A 21,070-nucleotide genomic window follows, 5' to 3' on the forward strand; every position below is an offset into this window, starting at 1 on the left:
TCCAACAGTCTAACTGCTGTGCTTTTACTTTCACATTACTCCACCACATTGTTAGCGAGCCGCAGATTAAGAGCCACGTTGCCATGGAAACATGGCTCTTTTCTTTTTCAAGGGTCAGTGGCTCACTTTAAAGTCTGGTTTCCAGTTTATTTGTCAAATCTTGTACTAAAAGAAACATGGAGGCTTTTCAGTGCCACATTTGAATAAATGTCATTTTTAAATAAATGTTTATTTTTTCAGTTCAGCCTGAACATTCTTCATGCGTTGGCAGGTGAATCTCGAGAAGAAATGTCAGATATAGCTCAGCACTGAGGGCCTCTGCTTAAACCCATGTTCTAAAAACATGGAAGCAGGCAGGACATGAGGAGAGAGATGAGAGTTAAAAGGAAGAGGGTGGATTATTGAGCAGCACAACTCTTGACAACACTGCCCCCTGCAGGAAAGACAGCCACAGGACCACAGAAGGACACCAACCAAAGCAGGAGCCACTCTCTCCCGTGCACGCGCGCGAGTCTGCTTCATCTCCACAACCAACATCAGTCACTCATGTCAAACCCGGGGAGGACACTTTGGGGAACAGCCATTTTATTAATCAAATTTGAACTTGGTGTTAGTTTCTCTTTATTCCAGTGTCACCAGGGTGAACACCCATGTTAAAAATAAAAAGTGACATTGTTTTTTTTTTTTTCCTTCCTTGTTAAAATGTATAATCATAATGAAGACAGTTAATCATAGAAACTAATCATAGAAACTGACAGAATGACCTCACAGCATTTTGGATCAAACTCTTCTTCTCCCTTCAGGCGAACTCATAGAAACAGAAAGAACAGAAATGGGCCAGGGCAGACAGAACAAATAAACAGCTTCTTACGTATATCCACATGTTTTTTTTTTGTTGTTTTTTTTTTCTTCTTTTTAGATATTTCCCATAGACTTTATAGGTTTGGTTTGAAGGGGGGGAATCTGCTGGATTGTCTCACATTTTTTTTTCTTTTTTCCCTGTAGAGGAGCATCACTGCAATGCAGCGACAGTAAATCTACTGAGGATAGTGAGAGTCTTGAAGACTCTACCTAGTGCACTGAGAGCAGGGAGATCTAGTATCTGGACACACTTGAGTCTGGGTGTTTGTGAAGTGCAAACCATTAGTTCTCTAAAACCCTCCCTGTTCTAGCTAACATTATTTACCACCCTGGCAAACAAGCAGTGGTAAACTACACCTGAATACATAGCTGGAGCGTGTCCGGCCCTGTAAGTATACTCACAACATAGTTATTTTTCATCATTACAGTACAGTATAGAGCAATAGTTTTCATATACTTTTCATATCTTTTTTCATATTGCACCATCAGAGAATGGGACACAGAGAAAGATCAACAGAGACTCCATTTCCTAATTAAAACAAGATATGTGCAAACATGACTAAGGACTTTATTAACCAAATCAATTCTTCTTCCCTGTAATATCCACAAATAAAAGTGATTTCTCTTTTTATATATATATTTATAGTAATAAGAATAATAAATCTTCACATTGGATCATTTCATAGTGTGACAAAATGCTCGACTGGGCCGTTCGGCCTCGATCGTAATCCTCATTGTCTTTTAATTGGTCAGTCCCCATGCATCCATAGGAAATAGATTTTTATTTTTTTTTTCTTCAAAAAAGTAACAATTGGAGAGCAGCTGAAAAGTTTGGACTGGTGTCAATTGCTTTCATTCCAAGATTTCTCCCAAGTTTCAATCAACGCTTTGAGAAGGATATTCCATAGGAAAAAACATGACTCCAAATCGTCATCTTCCACTCCAGGAAAAACAAAAGGAAAAGAAAAGGAAAAGGATGAGCGGCTTCTTATGAAAACATTGTAGTAATGGTGATAATAGATCATTTGGTAATCAATAATTAATGATCATTAATAGCTGACAACTAACAATTAATAATCACTTGATTAATTATAAAGAATTAACAAGAATGAAGAATAAATAATGCTCCCTCACTACTCAATTAGTTTGGCAAAGCTCCGCCTGGAGTCGTTTTCCGATGAGTGAATTATTTTTTTTTCTCAAGTGAAACAAAAACAAAAAGAAGAAAGAAAAAGAAATACAAACAAGAGATAAAAGAACTTTCTAAAAAATAAATAAAAGAAGATTAGTAAAAGTGACCCCGCCCTTGGAGAGAGGGGACGTATATATATACAGAACTGTGTGGTGAAAGTCAGTTTACTGCACTTGAGTGTTAAGTCCAGTGTTAGAGTGAGGTCTAGTCCTGCCCCAGGTGCCCCTGCTGTTATACCAGCGTGTAGGACTTTGCGTAGGGGTTGCTGCTCGGTTTGAGATGTCCTCGCGAGTCCAGCAGGGACTCCTGGGAGGTGCTGAGCTTGGCGGCCTGTGCCAGCTCTGAGCCCTCTCTGTGGGGGAGCGTGGCTGCAGAGCCTGGCTGCCACTGCGTCCCTGGGTCCCTGCTGGCCTGAGGGGCCTCTGTGGGCGTCGGGGGCGCCATGCGAGAAGGTCGTTTCAGAGACCGACTCTTCTGGGGCTCCAGGCAGGCCTGGCCCATGGCGGCTCTCTCCCCGCTCGCCGTCCCCCTGGATGAGCCCGAGCAGGACATGCCTCGGTTCAACAGGAAGTCCATGCGCAGGTACGGAGGAAGGTGAACCAACTCGCCCCCTGCAGGGCGACACACACCGTCACGGTTAAATATAAGAAGAATCACATGAATAAATTCCTGCACATCACCTGATCTCTGATCACTGACTTTAGCTTAAAAACAAACTCCTAGGAACAGAATATTCAGGATTTTGATAGGTGCCATGACAGTTTGTACACCAACGTCACCTGCGACCAAGCACCGGCTACACAATACACAAAAAACACTGGCTGTCGATCACAATGGAACCAATAATTTGCTTTAAATGTACAAAATTGACATCATGTTCTATTGAAGAAGAGCTGAAAACAGTGATTGAGATTGGTTAATTCCTACTGATGTACATCAAGTGAGACACAGGCTGATTTTCCCATAGACCTTCATTCAACTCCTGTAATATTCATATATTCAATATAATAATCATTTTGTTTGGGGCTGAACTGATGTGTCACTTTTCTTGCAGGTGATTCAGACACGATGTCGTCAGGATGAGTGAAGCTGTTCACACAGTGTTCTCACAGTGTTCTCACAGTGTGTACTTAGAGGGCAGAGTTTGGATGGGAGGATGTAATGTTTGCATCAGTTGTTATGTCACTATGTTGCTATTGCAGGTTTCCAGACTCCATCTACCACTATTTGTTTCTCTTGTTTCTCACAGACCACTTTACCTATTGATGACTGTCTGGATGGGGAGTGGAATTTGCAAATAATCTTAAAAAAATACACATACTCATTAACTGCAGATTTTATGTGAATTAAAAAGTACATGAAGGTGACTCTTTTTAGCAGTCACTAAAATGTCTCATAAACAACATATTTGAAAATATAATATAAATGAGGTTTTGAAAAAAATTAAACATTTTAGAGTTTGTCTTGGGTGTTAAAAAACTACTACGCATTAGTTTTAAACTTGAGTTATCTGGTTGATTTGAGGTCAACATAGGTGTTTGTCATGGCAGGTCACAGGAGGTAATGCACAGATGTAAATAATCAAATGAATGAAGGCTGAGTTCCATTTAGCTTCCTCAGTTTCATGGTGCACGCTGGCTCACAGTCACATTGTCCTGACGTTCCGTGTCAGAAGCCAGCTCCTTAACTTCCAGTGAGTTGTCTCGAAGGGGAAACTTGGACTTTATAAAGTAACGTAAGTGATAAAAACTTCCAATATTGATCAAAAAAACATTCTTTTAGTAGTTGTTTTAGTCGTTAGCCCTGAGGGATTCAACATGGCCTTAAATGAAAAGTGTTTGTATTTCAGAGACATGAGAAGACAACATCAGAGCACTGCTGTGTCCCTCTGTGTGCACACAGCCTCTGCTAAATACTATAATTAGTCACTAAAATATTCTTGGTAACTTCTGCAAACACAGACTGAAGAACATCTTCATCCAATAATTGACTGTGAATAGATGGGCTGGATTATTGAAAACCAGGAAGTGACCGTGCATGAGGTCAATTCAGCTTCCCAGAGCCATATTGAATGTTCTCAGCAACACCTGTGCTTTCTCCTGCTGCACGTCACAAAAAAGCCCTATTAGGCCACCTAGTGGTGAGATGTAAGAAGTTCATCAGGGCAGCCTTGAATCCTGACTTCTGCTTACTGAGATTTCAAATTAGTATTCTTGATTCTTAAACAGTGATTTCAAATTACAATGTTTGGTTTTTTTTTATCTAAAAGGTGCACATTTCCTCTGTTAGACACATAAACTATTTGTTAAAGGTTGAATTAACAACTTTAGTCACAAAGTTTAGTGATTACTGATATGACCATCACAATGAAGCCAGTGGTGATTAAATGATAGCACGTGACTGGGTCTCAGGCACCCGATCCTCACCCGGTCTGTGGGCCTTGGGTACGGCCATGTTCATGACCCGGCTGACGTCCTGAGGCTTGGGCGGGGAAGCAGTGAAGCGGCAGATGCCCGACTCAGACGGTGTGCTGGAGGTCAGGCTGTCGGTGTAGTCGTTGGTCCCTGCCGTCATCTGCTCCGAGGAAGTGTCAGAGATGAAGCATTCTGTGATGGTGAACTTAGCGTGCCGCAGCTGCTCCTCCATCTTGGCGTGCTCGTAGGCTCTGGCGAGCTCCTCGTAGGTGGACGAGGCGCTCTCTGTTGACACCATACTGCTCCTCGCTCGGTCTGCACGTGGGCCGGAGTTAGTGGAGGGGAGTTAGTGACAAGAGCAATGGCAGAATTATTGGAACGTTACTTTGTTAAAGCTGCTGATTTGTTATCGTTTGTTGTTAGAGATGAAGCGTGGTGTTGTAGCTTTAAACAAACCGAATGCACAGGACGGTGTTTACCTGTGTCCTGAGATGGGCTGACGCTGTAGCTGTCGCTCTCCTTGTCGACAGAGCCCGCGACTCTGGGCGTGGGCAGCCTCCAGTCAGTGCTGAGAGTGTGGGAGGAGACAGGGGGGTGTGGCCGGTTCAGTGTCCACTGGCTGGCATAGCGGTTGCGAGCTGCCGGGCCGGCTTTGGCTGTGCGTCTGGCTGTCGGGTCTGAGGATAGAGAGGAGAGTGTAAGGTCAGTATCAATGCAAGACACAGTAATGAAAAGTGAACTGAAGATAATAAAAGCACCTACACACAGTGTCTTCACTCACTCTCCCAAAATCTGCAAATTTTTGGACACAGATATTCAAATTTTAAGAACCAACTCAATTGTAGAAAGGAGACAATTTGATTGCAAATGGCTGAAGACAGAGGTTCCTAAAAAAGGGGACTGGGAGGAGGTAATACATCATATCATTTATATGTGATGGAGAAAATGACTTTCTTTCATAGATTGGAACTGGACTAATTCAATACATTCTGGAAAAATTGGAATAATAAGGTGCTGGAGATCAAACAGATCAACATAATCTACTGCATTCTATGTTATACTCCTAGTACTGAACCTGCAGGATGCAGATAAGCTTTTCAGTTAACCATTTCATACTATATAAATGTAGAATTTTAGATTCTCTGAACCTGTCACACCCAACAAGAAAATACACGAGTTCAACACAGCAGGGAGTGAAGCTAAGTGTCCTCCTGAAGTGAAAACATGTACTAAAAGTAACTAGAGACAGATGCTGGGGTGGAGGCAGAACTAATGCAATACTTATTGAGCAGCAGCAGCAGCAGCAGCAGAGCTTTCAGGTGAATGCTGAGGCAATGGGCATGCAGCAAAAGAGTGACAGCTTAATCACACCTACACAGTGCTGCAGTGACAAGAGTGGGTCAAATAAGTGTGGGAAGAGCATGTAGCACACATCAAGAGGAAAATAGAGGAGAAATAACCAAAAGAAAACGAATGAAAAGAAAATGTGGCTGGCAAAACAACAGTTCAAGTTTTTCTTTTTAAAACAAAAAGAGTCCGTACTGGACTTACTGGTTCCTGGTCTGGCATCGGACACATCTACTAGTGGACCAGTGGCCTGAGACAGTGACTGGTAGTGGACCGTGTGGGTGACTGTGGACGACTTCTGTTTCTGGGTCTCTCCAAAGTCGTTGTCGGTCAGTAACACTGTGGACCTGTCGTCTGTGGGACAGCAACACAAACAAACTCAGGAACTCCATAACCAGTTGAATTAAAACACACAGGAAGCCTGGCAGAGGCAGAGAACCCTCGGTGTGCTCACCAACTGTCTCCATGGTGTCTCGCTCCTCTATCAGAAGCTGGGCTCTGGGGATGTCGATGTGCATGCGGAGCGTCTGTTGCTGTTTGTTGATTGGCTCTGCTGGGCGTGTGTTTTTACTGTGGAGCACAAAACAAATACATGAGACTAACTGTGTCTATACTGGAACACGTGGCTAGCTAACAGCAAGTTAGTGAAGCTACTGCACAGATTTTTTTACCTCATGAGCATCTCAGCCAAACTTTTTGCATCTGGAAAACAAACAGAAACCATCATTTCACTCGTTAAATATTAGGCAATAGAGACTAAAATCTGTCCCATGTGTTGCTCCGATCGTACCTCGGAGCCTCTTGAGCCTCTGCTCCCTCCTCCTCCTCCTCAGCACCAGCAGCCCGATGAAGATTACAACAATGCCGACCAGTACACAAGAAATGGTGACCATCATCTTCAGACCTTCGCCGCCCCCTGTGTGGTCCTCACTTATGTTGGGCGCCTTCACCAAAGGTGCGATGGTACCTGTGTAAAAAAATCACATGTGCAGAGTTATGAGACAAGTTATTGTTGACTTTTGTTGAACTGGCAGTGAAGTGTGTAGTGTTAACTTAACCGGATCTTCAATTTAGATCTGCTGGTGACAGAGATCCACAGATATTCCAAAGATTTCTAGCATCATTGTTTACCTAAATGCCAAAAGGTGTAATGACTGTCATTATGATCTTCATTTGGACAAAATAGGGTGGCCAATACATGTTTTTTTTGTTTTCTTTTTTACAGTTGGTGGTTTAGACCAGTTTTCTGTGAAATCTGTTTCATCCTGTATATTATACAATAACTAGTCTTTGTCAGACCTCTGCAACACTTAGATGCAGTCAAAGGTTCTGTCCTGTCCAGCTGGATATACAGTCTGTTTTCCAATTTTAGTAAGTGAGTGGGGAAAGGAATCGTCTTCTGCCATCGCGTTAACTCACTGCCATCATAGCTGAGGGTCGCAAACTTGACTCTCTTCTCGGCGTAGCCGGCGCTGTTGTAGATCTTCATCTGCAGCTCGTACCAGGTGGCCTCCTGCAGGTCGTACAGGATGTAGCTCTTGGTGAGGGACGTGCGCTGTGCTGTGGTCCAAGATGGCGCGTCAACGGGCCGATACTCGAGAGTGAAGGAGGTGACGGGGCATCCGCCGTTATTCCAGCCGTTCAGGTTTATCTTGACCCGAGTGGCGTTGATGCTTGTGATGAGCTCCTGTTCTTTAGAGTACTGAGGTTCTGTGGAGGGAGAGAAGCAAAGCCTCAGTGTGCTGAGTCAGCAGGAATGGATCCCTGGACAAAAGTCAGCTTTATTGTTACTGGGGGTGTCAATGATCACTTACATTTAGAGCTACATCAATATTACTAAAAAAATAATTGCATGCCCTGTAATGTGTATTTATTACATTACCAGAATCTTCCTGAGGAAAAAAAAGCAGAAAGTAATTGAAGTACTATAAAAAAATACATGTTCTCCATTCTGCTGTCCAATTTCAAAAAGTGTTTCAAATTTACATTCACACAAATGGGCTCTTTACATAAAGATGCATACAACTACTGCTATCACTGAACAAAAGCATACCTTTCCCATGAGTCTTTGCTTCAATGATCTCGCTGATGCGTCCCGGCCCCACTGCATTCTGGGCAGTGAGGGTGAACTTGTACCAGGTGCCACACTTGAGGTTCTCCAGCCGATAGGAGCGCTCACTGGGACTGATGGCATAGTTACCCCACTGCTCGCTGTTGTCCTCAGAGTACTGTAGAATGTAGCCTGCAGAGGAGCACGGGTAAGGAGAGGGATTCAGATCAACGAGGAAGGAAAAACAGAATAAAGACGGACAAAAATACAGTGTGGTGACTGTCTGACCTCTAATGGAGCTTCCTCCATTGTCTCCTGGGATCCAGGAGAGAGTTATGGAGGTGGTGGTTGTCTTGGTCACAGTGAGACGAGGCTGGTCGGGTGGAACTATAATAAAGAAAATAAACACAAATCTTTAGTTTGCCTTTAGAAAATGCATTGATTCTGTATATTCTAAACAACACCTGTTTGTTGAGTGTTGGTCATTTAATTGGTATCTTACCTTGAACTTGCAGGTTGAGGACAATCTTGTCAGACCCAAAACTGTTACTGGCCATACATGTGTAGTTCCCAGAATCCTCTGCTTTAACCGTGCGGATAACGAGGCTGCCATTACCATGGACACTGCGCCGGCTGTCAATCACAACAGGTGCCGGGGTACCGTTGCTGAAAAATAGAAATGATTCAATCAATTGCGTGAGAGTGACACTATTAGCACACATGTGTTAATCCATTAGGATTTAGAACTTGCAGCTTTAAGAATGATGAAAACTCACATCTCCTTCAGCCACTTTATGGTTGGGGATGGGTCACCCACTGCTTTACAAGGCAGCACTATGTCCCTCATCCATGGGGTTGTTACCGTCCTGTTGAAGGTCAGAATCCGAGCTGGAGCTGCAGAGGTACAAGCAGGCCACACGGGAGAAATGTCAGCAAATAGAAGTGTTTTCTCTCAAATGAATTCACACTGCCTTTTTCCACATTTGTTGTGATCTCTAACATCATGGCGTCAGGGCTACAGATGCAGGGGGCAGAGTGTGATGCTGTTTCTTCTTTCATCATGAGCGGTGGAGCAAAGAGGAGAGGACATCCATCATCTAGACCTCAGACAGGGTGTGCATGTCCTAGAAACTGTGGGTCCTACCTCCAGACGCTATGGGGCCTATCAGCATATGCAATCAGCTTATCAGCGCTCACAGAGCATGATAATGCTGACAGGGCCAAACAATAGGTTATTAACATTCAGCTGATGCTTTCCTGCCAGTCTACTAAAGAGACACTGGGGATGAGGCACTTTTTCTGCATCCACATGGGTGACGTGATTTGAGGAGAATGGGGTGAAACGGGGTAATCCTTACCAAGAGACGCTGCTAGAATTTAAATGTGAAGTGTGTTTTTGTGCCCTTTAAGAATTGTCAACTAACACACACACAGTAGATAGACAGAAACTGTATTGTACTGTCCCTGTAGGGACACAATACGAGCAGAGTAAGCACAAAATACAATTTAACCCTTTGATATACATCAGAAAATTACCCTGAATAAATTGACAGACCTCGCCAACATTACCTTCACAGGGATATGACATCAGTCTACAGTATTCATACAATAAATACAGTTAAATTGTTGCTGTTGTTTAATCTGAAAACTAATAATTTAATTCAAAAGCTGCATAAAGAAACAGAGAGGAATCAAGACCTAAGATTACCGAGGTATTTATTTTAGGATTTATTGTGGTATGAATGACAGATTTGTTCTACTTCTTTACAACTTGGGTCTGATAAAATCTCTCGGCTTTGAATCTGTAGATATTTTCAAGGCTCTTCAGACTTCTCTGACTTCCAAGTGTCACCTACCCTCAGCCATGGGTTTGACAGTGATGATTTCACTGGCGTTTCCTCGTCCTGCGGCGGTGACCGCCACCACCCAGATGCTGTACTGCCGGTTCCTGCTCAAATTGGGGATGCGGTAGAAGAACACATCTGGGGCCGCCTCGAACTCACTGCTCACCTGGGTGTGAGAAAAATATAAACTGTGATTACAATGCATATATTTGTCTAAAAATCAAAGTACTACTGTTTTTACACATTTTATATATTATATTGTATTTACGTTTCATATCTTTAAAAACACAATTTTGAATATAAAATGTAGTTATTCTAAGGTTTTTAAACATGTTACCGTGGGGTGTGGGTTGGAGCAGAAAACAGTGTATTTCCTGATGATGCCGTTCACTTTGAGAGGAGGAAGCCACGACACAAACACCACAGAGTTGGATGCAGCTGCTGCCTTCACACCTGCAGGAGGACCAGGAACTGGACAGGAAAAGATGACAATAACATACAGTGAAATACTGGTCATTGATGTATATCATTATTAAACAGATGGTTGTTTTTTTTTGTCATCCTACCGTCCTCCTTGGTGCGGGTGTAAATCTGTTCACTGCGAACGCCATCTCCAGCTCTGGTGAAGGCCAACACTTGGATGCTGTAGTTGGTATACTTCTCCAGTCCATCAAGCTCCAGCGAGGGCTTTGCGGTTGTCACGTTCCTGATTTCTCCAAGCTCTGATGGAGAGGGAGCAGGAGAGAAGTTAAATTCTGTGTAAAAACAATCAACTCTCTCATTCTAAATAATCTTTTGATATGACAAGCTGACAGACACCCAAATATGTGACTAATATCATTAGTCAGTAATATCTGTAATATCTAGTCACATTATATCATTATATGTATGCGTGTGTGTGTGTGTGCGCGCGCGTGCCTGCCATTTATAAATACTGTCATTTAAAGACCGGAGCATTCTTATTCAATAGGCAGACCAACATGATGTGACAGTATGGGGTCAAAGGTAAATATGCTGTCACAACCTATCTCACTGACACAAACCTGGCATGTGACAATGCCATGCCATGCTGTGTCACTTACACAGGACTTAATAACTCAGCTAACCACGAGCCATTATAATTCATGTTTTTGATCCAGTTTACTAACCACTTACTACAATTTATTGTACCTTTAACTTATTACTTTGTAAATGAAACACAGTTCCTAATCTTTGTTGGTTGGCCACATTATATTATGATAAAAATATTTATTATATATTATATTATATTTATATTTCATGCAGGTATCTAGTGACTGTGACTGTGACCTTAATACTCATATTAAACTGCACTCTGATAGTGTTTTAAAACCTTCTTATGTGGGGAACCATTTTGAAAAGATGGCGCGACTCATTGTACAATATAAATGACATGTGCAACTTTAAACAAACAATATGTCTGAATACTTTACTTTAAATTCTGTAAAACGAAGGGTTAGGGTTTTTTACCCTTTTATTTATTAAATCTTAGGTAAAAGGATGGAAAAAACATCAGCTCATTTATTAGGTGACCCAAAAAAAATCTCCTGTAATACATCTATGGATCAGGATCATTCTGAGAATGACCGCTCTAAGATATGCACTCTGTATTTATCAATACCACCAACATAGTAGTGTGCAGGTGATAGTGTGTACCTCCATCAGGCAGGTTGGCCCAGTAGATGACCCTAAAACCCAGCAGGTTGCCGTTCAGAGCATCTTTGGGAGGAGTCAGCCAGGATAGAGAGATGACCTCTGGATAAGTGGCTGTGGCCTGCACGTTCTCTGGAGGGCGGCTGGGCACTAAAGGTGAAAAAAGAAGAAAACACACTGTAAAACTAGTGGACTTGGAGTAGCAGCACCCACTGATCTCCACTAGGTAGCGATAAATCCTCACAAATATCTCTAAGATTAAACCAAGCCTGCATCACTCACAGGTACAGAAAACATAAAATAAAAGTATGATCTCAGGTTTGGTGCAGCACTTCAAAATCCCATTTTTAAAGTCTGACCCCAGGTTGAAAACATTATGCCATGTCCTCCTCTCTCTCTCTCTTGACTTACCGTCCTCCAGTGTGGTAGCAGCCACTTCTGTGGAAGAGGGCCCAGTCCCAGCACTGTTGCTGGCTTGCACCACGACTCCATACTGGGTGAACTTCTTTAGGTTGTCCAGAACCAGGCTTTCTGCGTTATCCCCCGTGGTTTCCACACTGATCACACTAAACTGGTAGTTTCCGCCTGAGCTGTATTCTCTGTAGCCCACTTGGTAGCCTCTGATGGCCCCGTTCTGAAGGTGTTTCTTGGGCGGCTGAGAATGACAAAGAGAATTTGAGACACTTAAGACAAATGTCCATCTTTATTTTGGTATAAAATAATGACAGGTTTTCACATCAATAAATTAATTTAAAAAAATGCTGTAAATGACACCAATATCAGACTAAAAATGGAACAGAATCACTATTCATGAGTTCTGTGTTCTACCCTTGGGTGCCTTGTCTTCTAAAGACCTTTAAAGTCCAGGGAGGTACTGTCTGTGGTGTTTTTTCCTAACAGTTCTTGTTCTCACCTGACATTATCACATGTTGACAGCCCAATTACTCCCAAAAGTGAATTAAGACGTGACTGTTCAATGCGGTAAGACAAAAAAAGAAGTAGAAGGGGAGGCTTGACATCACACACTGAGTGTGTTGTAGATACATTCTGGTACCACATTCAAATAATTTTCTGTCATGAGCCAGAAAAAGTAAAACCTGGCATCTTATTTGGTTCAGACTAACTGATGTACAGACGATAAACCTGACTGATTTAGTTTGCAAATGCACAATCATCATTCCACAAACAAAACCTCAGTGCTGTCAGCTGTGAACGTACTTCTACAGCCAAATACTCCATAAAAAAAACATGTACACGATTTTAACCCATATGTTTGGATTGACTTACCCTCCAAGAGACCCGGATGCTCTGAGAGGAGAGCGCTTCCAGCTGCACTTCCTGAGGTGGTCCATCAGGAGCTGTGGTCAGAACACACATATATAGATGTCATCAAACTGCACACATCTGACACTTGCCTCAAAGAGTAGAATGGGTGAGCTATTTCAACTGGCTCTGTGGGGGAGATGAAGACATGGAGGGGTCCAGGCCTCACTCTATTGACTATAGTGTGACATTTAGTACTCAGGCCGCTAATTGAAAAGTTCTGCTTTTAGTGCGGGGTCAGCGTGTGTTCAATAATGCAACAGAACCAATGGAGGTGATGTCACCAGGCTGTTAATGAATTGACTCACTTGGCCTTTTACCTCTTTTTGCCTCTTGTCTTTTAATCACCACCTGCACTTAGATCTCACAGTTGTCTCTGTTACTCTTTGTTACTGGGTAATAACAAATAAAAGACTCTCTTTTATTTTACTGTACCTGACAAATATTTGCTTCTTTGACCATTTGTGCATATTTCCTTTGACAAATAAATATGTTAAAGGCTCACAGGGAACAACGTTCTCACCTGCTTCGTCAGTGGTGATGGTTAGCTCGTTGCTGGCCTCACTTTTGCCGATCAGGTTCTTGGCAAACATGCGGATGTTGTAGGTGGAAGAGGGGTGCAGGTCGATGATGGTGGCCTGGTTGAGCTGAGGTGAGACATCTTTGGTCTTCTGCGCGGTGTCCCAGGAGGCTGTGGGGGAGAGAGGGCAGGGTTTATTGGGGGTGCTAAAGTCAGAGGGGAGAGGTCAAATCCACTTAAGTGCATTAGGACAGGCTATATTAAATGTTACTGTTGAGACACAGGGCATGGAGGGATAATTAATCAACCAAAACACACACAGATGGACATACCATCTAATGATTACCTGATTTGTTCTTGCTCTCAATATCGAAGCCTGTGATTGGGCTGTTGCCATCAAAACCCATAGTCCAACGCAAGGCAATTGTTCTGTCCTTCACTTCTCTGATCTCCACTTCTGGGGGGTCCGGGGGCTCTACAAAGCACAAAGATGACAAACTCGACATTGTAAGCACTCTGTAATAATGTTTTATTTTAATTTTTTTATTATCCTACATATTTAATCATCCACTGTGACACTGTGCAGCTTTTATTTATTGACTATGACATATGCAGCACCACTGAGTCCAAACCACGCATCCTCATAGGGACAATCATGTATATTGTGTTGTGTGGTATCGTATTATGTTTGTACCTTGCACTGTTAGCTGTATGATTCCTCTGTCTTCACCGAAGGAGTTGATGGCGTGGCAGGAGAAGAAGCCAGAATCCTCTCTCACTGTGGGCATGATCTGATGGATGCACATAGACAAAATGAGAATTACATTTGTTCGTGAGGTGTCAGCAAAGTGGTCTTGGGATAAAGTGTGTGTTCTTTTGCGGTTGCTACATATATATATATATATATATATATATATATGAATATATATATAATTAAATTAAATTTATGTGCTGATGTTGCACGTTTTCCTACCTGCAGGGTGGAGATGACTTCATCGCCCACCTCCTTGACAGAAACCACATAGCGGCTGGTCTCGGGGTTGATGATGCGTTCCTCCTTCTCCCATCGCACCATGATAGGCCTCTCACCATGTGCCGTGCAGCTCATCTTCTTCTCCTCGCCCTGCGTGGCCAGAGTGGTGTTGGGATAGGACGTGATCATGGCCGGGACTGGTGTGAAAATAACGCAGGGGGAAAAAGAGAATATGATATGATACATACAGACTCATGAAGAACTGTATTACATAAATATATTGGTAATTATTAACTGTACAATCACATTAATAAATACAAACAATACAACCCATGCAACAAATCATCATACTGGTTTTCAAAATGCACCATTTCCTTTATGTTTTTTCACTGCTAACATGCGTGGGTGACAAGTTCCAAAACCCACAATTCATTCATTCATATTAGGGCAAAACATGGATTTGCAACATTAAATGCAAACACACTGTTAAAACTGTGAAACATTCAAAAGAGAATGATGGCAAATCTGATACTCTCCAGTAGTAACCAAATTAGGTTGTGCCATAAACTATAGGCAAATATGAACAATAAAGTTACATTTCAAGTGCAGCTGATTGTATTTTCAGCTGGAAGCCGCACCAGGTGTTCTAATCTTGTCTTATAAGACATCGTCAAAATGGTTTGGAAGCATGAATATAGGAAAACAGGTCAGGATCGTAGACAAATGCATCCTCAAACCACGGATCATTGATCGGATCATTGTACCGGGCCTGTGATATGGCCTTGTTAATATCAGGTCTGAACAGGGTCCGTATAACAACCAGGAACCTCATCAGATGTCCTTACTGGACCTCTGCTGAGGTTATATAAGACACTGACGACATTCCTCAGAAAAAGACACAGAACTCAGTTCAAAGATAATCCATCACTTAGGCGGTTGCTGTCAACTGCACCAAGCAAGTAAGCTGGTTAAAGTTGCTGAGTGAGGTAGAGGACACATTAAGGTTAGAGGTAGAGGCTGATGACTACTTTGTCATGAAAAATGACTTCATGAAATAATATAGTCCTTGGAAAAGGACATTGTAAATACTGTGTTGTACTGTTGTTTTGTGGCATTTAAAGTTGGGTACTGAACTAGAAGCTACAATGATGGAAAAAGACTTGGAAAATGGAAAAAAAAAACATATAGAGAGGATTTTTAATAAACTATAACGATCATATGCTTGTCTTTAATGCTGTGTTAAAAAAAAAAAGCAGCGCTAATGTGCATCTTGTATCTGAGCATCCCAAATGGTACTGTGATGCTCTAACAACACTCTGAAGATGCAACACTAAACACACACTAACTATATACATGCCTCATTACACCCACAGTAGAGTGTATAACAACCCTCTGCTCCCAGATGCTCATACACACACACACACACGCACGCACACACACAAAGCATGACTCCAGTGATGTGATGGGAAGTGTCAGGCAAGAGGTTGCAAACATTTAAGCCTCATCTCTTATTCACTCTGCAGCCATTTGGGGCTCGGCTGTGGAAAAGAATGCTGATTTATTTTGCATGACAAGTATGAATTTTTTGTGAGAAACACTTGGATAAGTGAGGGGGGGAGGGGGGGGAATAACTGCTGAGGCTTTATGTAAACGTTATCGTATTAGAGAACAGTTTCTTTCATTTTGCCGTGTAAGTGGCTCGGAGGTAGCACAGGGCAATGTTGTTGACATTTACACTGGCACGCAGGGATACAGTGCTAGGTGACAAAAAAGTAGGATTGGTGAAATGGTGACATGTATGAGCTGTTCAACATCCAGGGTGTGTAGAGAAACAAACATTAAAGCTACAGAAATGGCTTTTTTTTACTGCATGGTTGCTGTGACTTTCATATATTACAGCTCAATAGTTAAAAGTTTATCAATATGCTAATACAGTGTTTTGATTGTCAGCTACATGTGCAGCAATGATAAACATTTCAGTGCTGCGATACTGCAGAACTGCACAAATAAATATAAGATACAACTAAATAAAAACCAGGCTGCACTGAGGGGCACAAAAAAAAATATTTTTTTCAGATAATCCTGTGATAAGAACAAAATAGTGATTACCAATCAATAATCACATGTCTGCAATCAAAGCTGAAGTGAATGCATTTTGTAATCATTGACACATTTGACCTGAAACACACACAAAAAACAATAGCTCTAGTAATTTAGATATTAAGTGTGGCCATGTTTCAATAATAAAATATGAGCAGTGTTTTTGAGGCCAAAGATACACAAACTGTGACAACTGTCATTTTCAGATATTGCCTACATTTTTACACTTTCTATTGTGACCTGCCAAGAGTCAAAGAAAACTTATAGCAGCATCATTTATCTTCATAACGGTTCTTTTTATTTTCCTACACGCATAACATAACATCATTGTAAATGTTATTATATATAATATTATTATTCTTGATAAGAGATTGCTATCCAACAGAGGCAAACACAGCGTGTCTCTGCAACATGAGACATGACATGTTTTTTGCAACTCGTGTCTGTGTATCTGCATTAGTGAACTAGTGTGTGTTGTGTGTGCATGCAGCCCAGCTGAGCCAACCCTCCCTGAGGCGCACTGTGTGGCCATGTAATTGTTACGTTGATGTATTTCTTTAATATAGAGTGGAATTACAGGAACGTGGCAGGAGGGACTGTGAAAAGAGAGATGGACAGAGAGGAGACAGAAACACATGAGACAAAACAAATGGGGTGTCACCCTAAATATTGACACAGAAAAAGCATTCATGCACTGCTTCTATTTGAAACCAATGTGATGTGATGTGTTTATGGGGAGGGGTGGAGGATGCTAGTGTGTATTTTTCATCCAGAGATGAACAGAAATGAGCTGCTGCATCCATGTTAGTATAAAGGGAAAATAAAAAAACAAAACAAAACCATCGACACTGCAGTTTCTGGGAAACTAAACAATAATAGTAGAGAACATAGTGTGTGTTTTCTGCACAGTCCAATGTGTCTTTTATGTAGAGGTGAGGAGAGCCCTGTTCCTCCACAGCAACCCAGAGGGCAGTGATGATACATTTAGGCCTGCAGGGGATTGTGGGGAAAGGCTGGCTGCTGATAGGCTACTCCCATGAGACAAAGCATCCCCCCTCCTTCTCCCAGGCTCCCTTTCACCTGGCCAGGTTACCATGCCAACCAGCATCGGACAGTCTCTCCTCTTCCCTCCCAACCTCACCTCCCTCCTCCCTCTCCTCCTTCCCTCTCGCTCTCTTTTTTTTTCTCTCTCTCTCTCTCCAGGCTGTACTGTTGGAAAAAAGGCCATTTCTAGTAGCCAGGAATAGAACATGGACCTGCCATTGATTTTCACAGGAGTATGATGATGACTACACAATCGCGCCTTGAATGTCGCAATGCAGGGCCAAAAAAAAAATAAAAAAATGTTTCTGATATTTCTAACTCTTCTAGTGTTAGTATCAAAAGGAACCAAATATGAGCAATCAAACTAACACGGATTACAGCAGGATGGCTACAGTATATCAGTGCAGGGCTATTTATCAGTGATCCAAGAAAGAACATGTCAAGATTGTCTCAGAGGTTCAATGCGATATGACAGGTGATTAAAAGCATTACATTTACATTATCTGAGGCAGATGAACCGTTATTAGCAAGAAAAATGGCTGAGAAGTCAAGTGCCATGTAGGATGTTGCACATTGTGCAAAAAAAGAAGACTCAGTCAAAAAAGTTTGATGGCTAGGATTTAAAAATATTTTCCCTACAGTGGTACTTATGTTACGATAGTGACTGCATGTCTATCTGAATGTTGGCTGCTGTTAGCCAAATAAATTACATTTTTTATTAAATATTAAAAATCTGTAAGCAAGCTTTTCTTCCCTCTTCCAGATTAAATTGCTTTGCTGCGTGAAAGGCCAGTGTGGTGCATGCCCCGCCCAATGGGGCCATGAGGGCCAGACAACAGCAGACATACTAGGATGTGTAGAGCTCCCTGCCCTAGAGGCACACTGTGAGTGGGCGCTGGGGAGGAGACAGCCTGGATGGTGGTGGTGGTGGTGGGGGGGGGGGGGGGGGAGGCGGCGCTATGGTGATCACACAGATATCACTGGTTCACCGGGCTGCCTCCAATGTTCTGAAATAATTCCCTTTACTGCACGATTGGCTTGGATGTGGAGCATGATACTAAATGAATGCCTGCAGACTGGGTGGACTTCTGTTGAGAGGAGGGAGGGAGGGAGGGAGGTTTGCAGATGAGTAAATAAGATAAAAAGAAATAGAGATGAGAGGAAGAGGGGTCTTCCTCGTGGTTGCGTGCTGGGGACTGCTCAATCAGTGACCACAGGACCATTTACCACTTCTCTTCAGTGCAGCCTCATTATGTGCTCCGTCCTCATCGCTGCGTCTGCTGACATTATGATGTCTAATAGGCTTGATTGGTCTTAATTGGCCCTGATAAACATTGAGTGGCTGTTGACTGACTCTGATAGCATCCGCCATGAATTGGTAATGAATTGACTGAATTGCATCTGTTTTGAAGGTAGGGATGCTTTTATGGAAATTGCATAGAAATCATTTGTCTAAGCCACCACCTGCCGCCGCTGTTAAAGCGACACCGAAATGACGATGGCTCCTATGAAGCAGCATATGAAAGGAAAACTAAACAGCACACAAGCACGTCTGTGCAAACACACAACCAGTCATGTGCAACTTAATCCCGGTGCAATGAGTGCAAACCATTTTTCCTGGATGTTGCGGTGGCGGTATTCATACAGCAGGATACATGGTGTATTATGACGAGACATTAGCCCATGCACAGACACTCATAACAATGAAAGTGCCAAGCTACGACATCACAATAGCTACAATTCATTTCCTAGGAAGTGTACCACAATAGCCATGCAGAGTGGGATCTATGTGAACCGCGGCATTAGCAGCCTGGACCATCAGTCTTCTGTAATGGCTGCAGTGTGCTTCACCGTATCTCTGCCTCTACATTAATGTTTTGCAGCTCTCTGTGTGTGCAAACACAGGCTGTCCCCCTGTGTGCTCATAATCATGTTTGCTCATCTGTGTCATCTACAAGAACTGATAGCATGTTCTCACTGTACGTGCCAGAGTTTCTATTCGGATCTATTGATTTTCCTTTACTGATTCTATTACTACTACTCTTTAATAGCCAGACCTTTTTCTGTAGCACTGGCTGTATTCAAACAAAGAAAAAAATGAGCTAAACCCAGAATGTAGTGATAGTGTCCATTTTCTTAAAACATTGGCAGGAGGGGATGCAAGCACTGATGGCCATTTTCTTTGTGTAAATCAGAGTAGTGAAGAGGACTTTGAAATGGTGAGAGAGGAAGACAAGAAATATGCTGCGGGGAACACACAGCACATGGCAGGTTTATAACTACGGTCTATATCGGGTGAGTCACACGGATACATCAAGTTTCACTTGGACATCCAATGATACAGAGTGAAGATCATGCTATCCATCACATGAGTACTTCAGCATGCGTCAGCTTGTGTGCTCTCTAATTGGCGCCTAAGCCTCTTAAGTAGCTGCCACTGGTCAAGTGGTGTAGGCTGGCCTGGATAAACAACATAAAAACAGCACAGAGCGTACAGAACATCACAGTGTCCGACATTACAAAGTACTAAAGCCTCAGACGTTACTGTGGACTGCATACTCAATGACATAAGGACACTCATTAACATAAGGCATTCCCTTGCCATAACCATTACAACTAAATGCCTAACCTCATCCCTTAACCTAACCCTAATACCTAACCCTAACCTCAACCTTAAAACAAATTCTTAATCCTCAAAGTGTCCTCTGAAGTGTTCAAAACGTACAAGTATACACATAAAAAGATCATTAAATAGGTGTTTCAATAAATAATAAAAAAAACAGAGCCTGCAGTGTCATCAAATGATCTGATTAAATCTAAAAATACCCAAATATCCTTTCAAATCCATTGTCACACATAAATGACGGCATAATAAACTGGCATTAGTGATAAGCAGCTAAATTTGTGCAAATACTTCTTGAAAGCATGCATTGCAAAGACAGTTTTGGACAGAGAGAGAAGAGTTCTCTGGTGAATCACTTTGAAATCATCAATGGGACATTGTGAAACCAACAGTGAAATAAAGTCTCTGCGTGTTCAGTCGCCTGTAATATTGTCTATATGCTGCCGTGCTTCTATCCTGCTGTATGTTAAGTCTACTCTGATTGATCAGTAAATCATATATAATATATTCCAGATACATGATATTGTCAGAATGTTATAACTCTAATAAAGAAAAGGCTAATCAACTTACAATGGAGTAGAATGCAACCTCCACTTACTATTTTTCTGTCTTGTGCATGTACTTTTGACCTTTGTGGGAATCGGCATTGACTTGGTGTGGAATTTCTACATGGTTTGTCCACTTGTCATGGTGCATTGTCTGATGCTTTTGCTGATATGTTGATCAATGTGCATTGTCCTAATTAATTAAATGAAGTGAAATTAAAAACATTTAGAAGATGTGAACCCACGTGTAAGTTAGGAAAATATTATAGCTGCAGTTGGCAGTTTTGGTAGAAAAGTGGATGTTTGAGTTTCATCCACAGGACATTAAAATATAGATGTTTTAGATTATAGGTGATCATAAAATGTCTGTGTCAACCTCTGTCATCAGCTGAGTATGGCGAGATACTGTACACTTGTGTCATACATGTCAGGTGATCGGAGGTGATATCTCCATCTTTTTCCATCTAAATTTGAACAGGAAGTACAGAGTGGTTGTGGTGGAACAGCCAATAGGAGCGCCCACTCTCTTTCTGTCTGAACTGATTTGTGGTTGCTCAAAGTCA

General features: G+C 42.1%; 1 protein-coding gene across 4 annotated transcripts in view; it reads right to left on the reverse strand.

Moving 5' to 3' along the window:
• Positions 1 to 672: 672 nt before the first annotated feature.
• The window catches only part of dscama (Down syndrome cell adhesion molecule a), an 80,192-nt gene continuing 59,794 nt past the window's right edge, over positions 673 to 21,070 (reverse strand). The window contains exons 12-34 of one of the 4 annotated variants that reach the window (XM_058626426.1): positions 14,196 to 14,392; positions 13,917 to 14,013; positions 13,569 to 13,697; positions 13,226 to 13,393; positions 12,667 to 12,737; positions 11,791 to 12,034; positions 11,383 to 11,529; positions 10,275 to 10,430; positions 10,046 to 10,179; positions 9,721 to 9,874; positions 8,641 to 8,758; positions 8,367 to 8,530; positions 8,153 to 8,251; positions 7,868 to 8,056; positions 7,234 to 7,524; positions 6,605 to 6,781; positions 6,486 to 6,516; positions 6,269 to 6,384; positions 6,019 to 6,168; positions 5,230 to 5,259; positions 4,947 to 5,144; positions 4,480 to 4,782; positions 673 to 2,664 (exon numbers count right to left, since the gene is read on the reverse strand). In XM_058626426.1, coding sequence (XP_058482409.1) covers positions 2,285 to 2,664; positions 4,480 to 4,782; positions 4,947 to 5,144; positions 5,230 to 5,259; positions 6,019 to 6,168; positions 6,269 to 6,384; positions 6,486 to 6,516; positions 6,605 to 6,781; positions 7,234 to 7,524; positions 7,868 to 8,056; positions 8,153 to 8,251; positions 8,367 to 8,530; positions 8,641 to 8,758; positions 9,721 to 9,874; positions 10,046 to 10,179; positions 10,275 to 10,430; positions 11,383 to 11,529; positions 11,791 to 12,034; positions 12,667 to 12,737; positions 13,226 to 13,393; positions 13,569 to 13,697; positions 13,917 to 14,013; positions 14,196 to 14,392 — 3,743 coding nt within the window. In that variant the 3' untranslated portion in view covers positions 673 to 2,284. Of the gene's footprint in view, positions 2,665 to 4,479; positions 4,783 to 4,946; positions 5,145 to 5,229; positions 5,260 to 6,009; positions 6,169 to 6,268; positions 6,385 to 6,485; positions 6,517 to 6,604; positions 6,782 to 7,233; positions 7,525 to 7,867; positions 8,057 to 8,152; positions 8,252 to 8,366; positions 8,531 to 8,640; positions 8,759 to 9,720; positions 9,875 to 10,045; positions 10,180 to 10,274; positions 10,431 to 11,382; positions 11,530 to 11,790; positions 12,035 to 12,666; positions 12,738 to 13,225; positions 13,394 to 13,568; positions 13,698 to 13,916; positions 14,014 to 14,195; positions 14,393 to 21,070 lie in introns of all 4 variants that reach the window. The other 3 variants (XM_058626425.1, XM_058626428.1, XM_058626427.1) reach the window with 3 other exon arrangements.

Source organism: Solea solea, chromosome 4 (genome assembly GCF_958295425.1).
Source record: "Solea solea chromosome 4, fSolSol10.1, whole genome shotgun sequence".
NCBI classification, from domain to species: Eukaryota; Metazoa; Chordata; class Actinopteri; order Pleuronectiformes; family Soleidae; genus Solea; species Solea solea.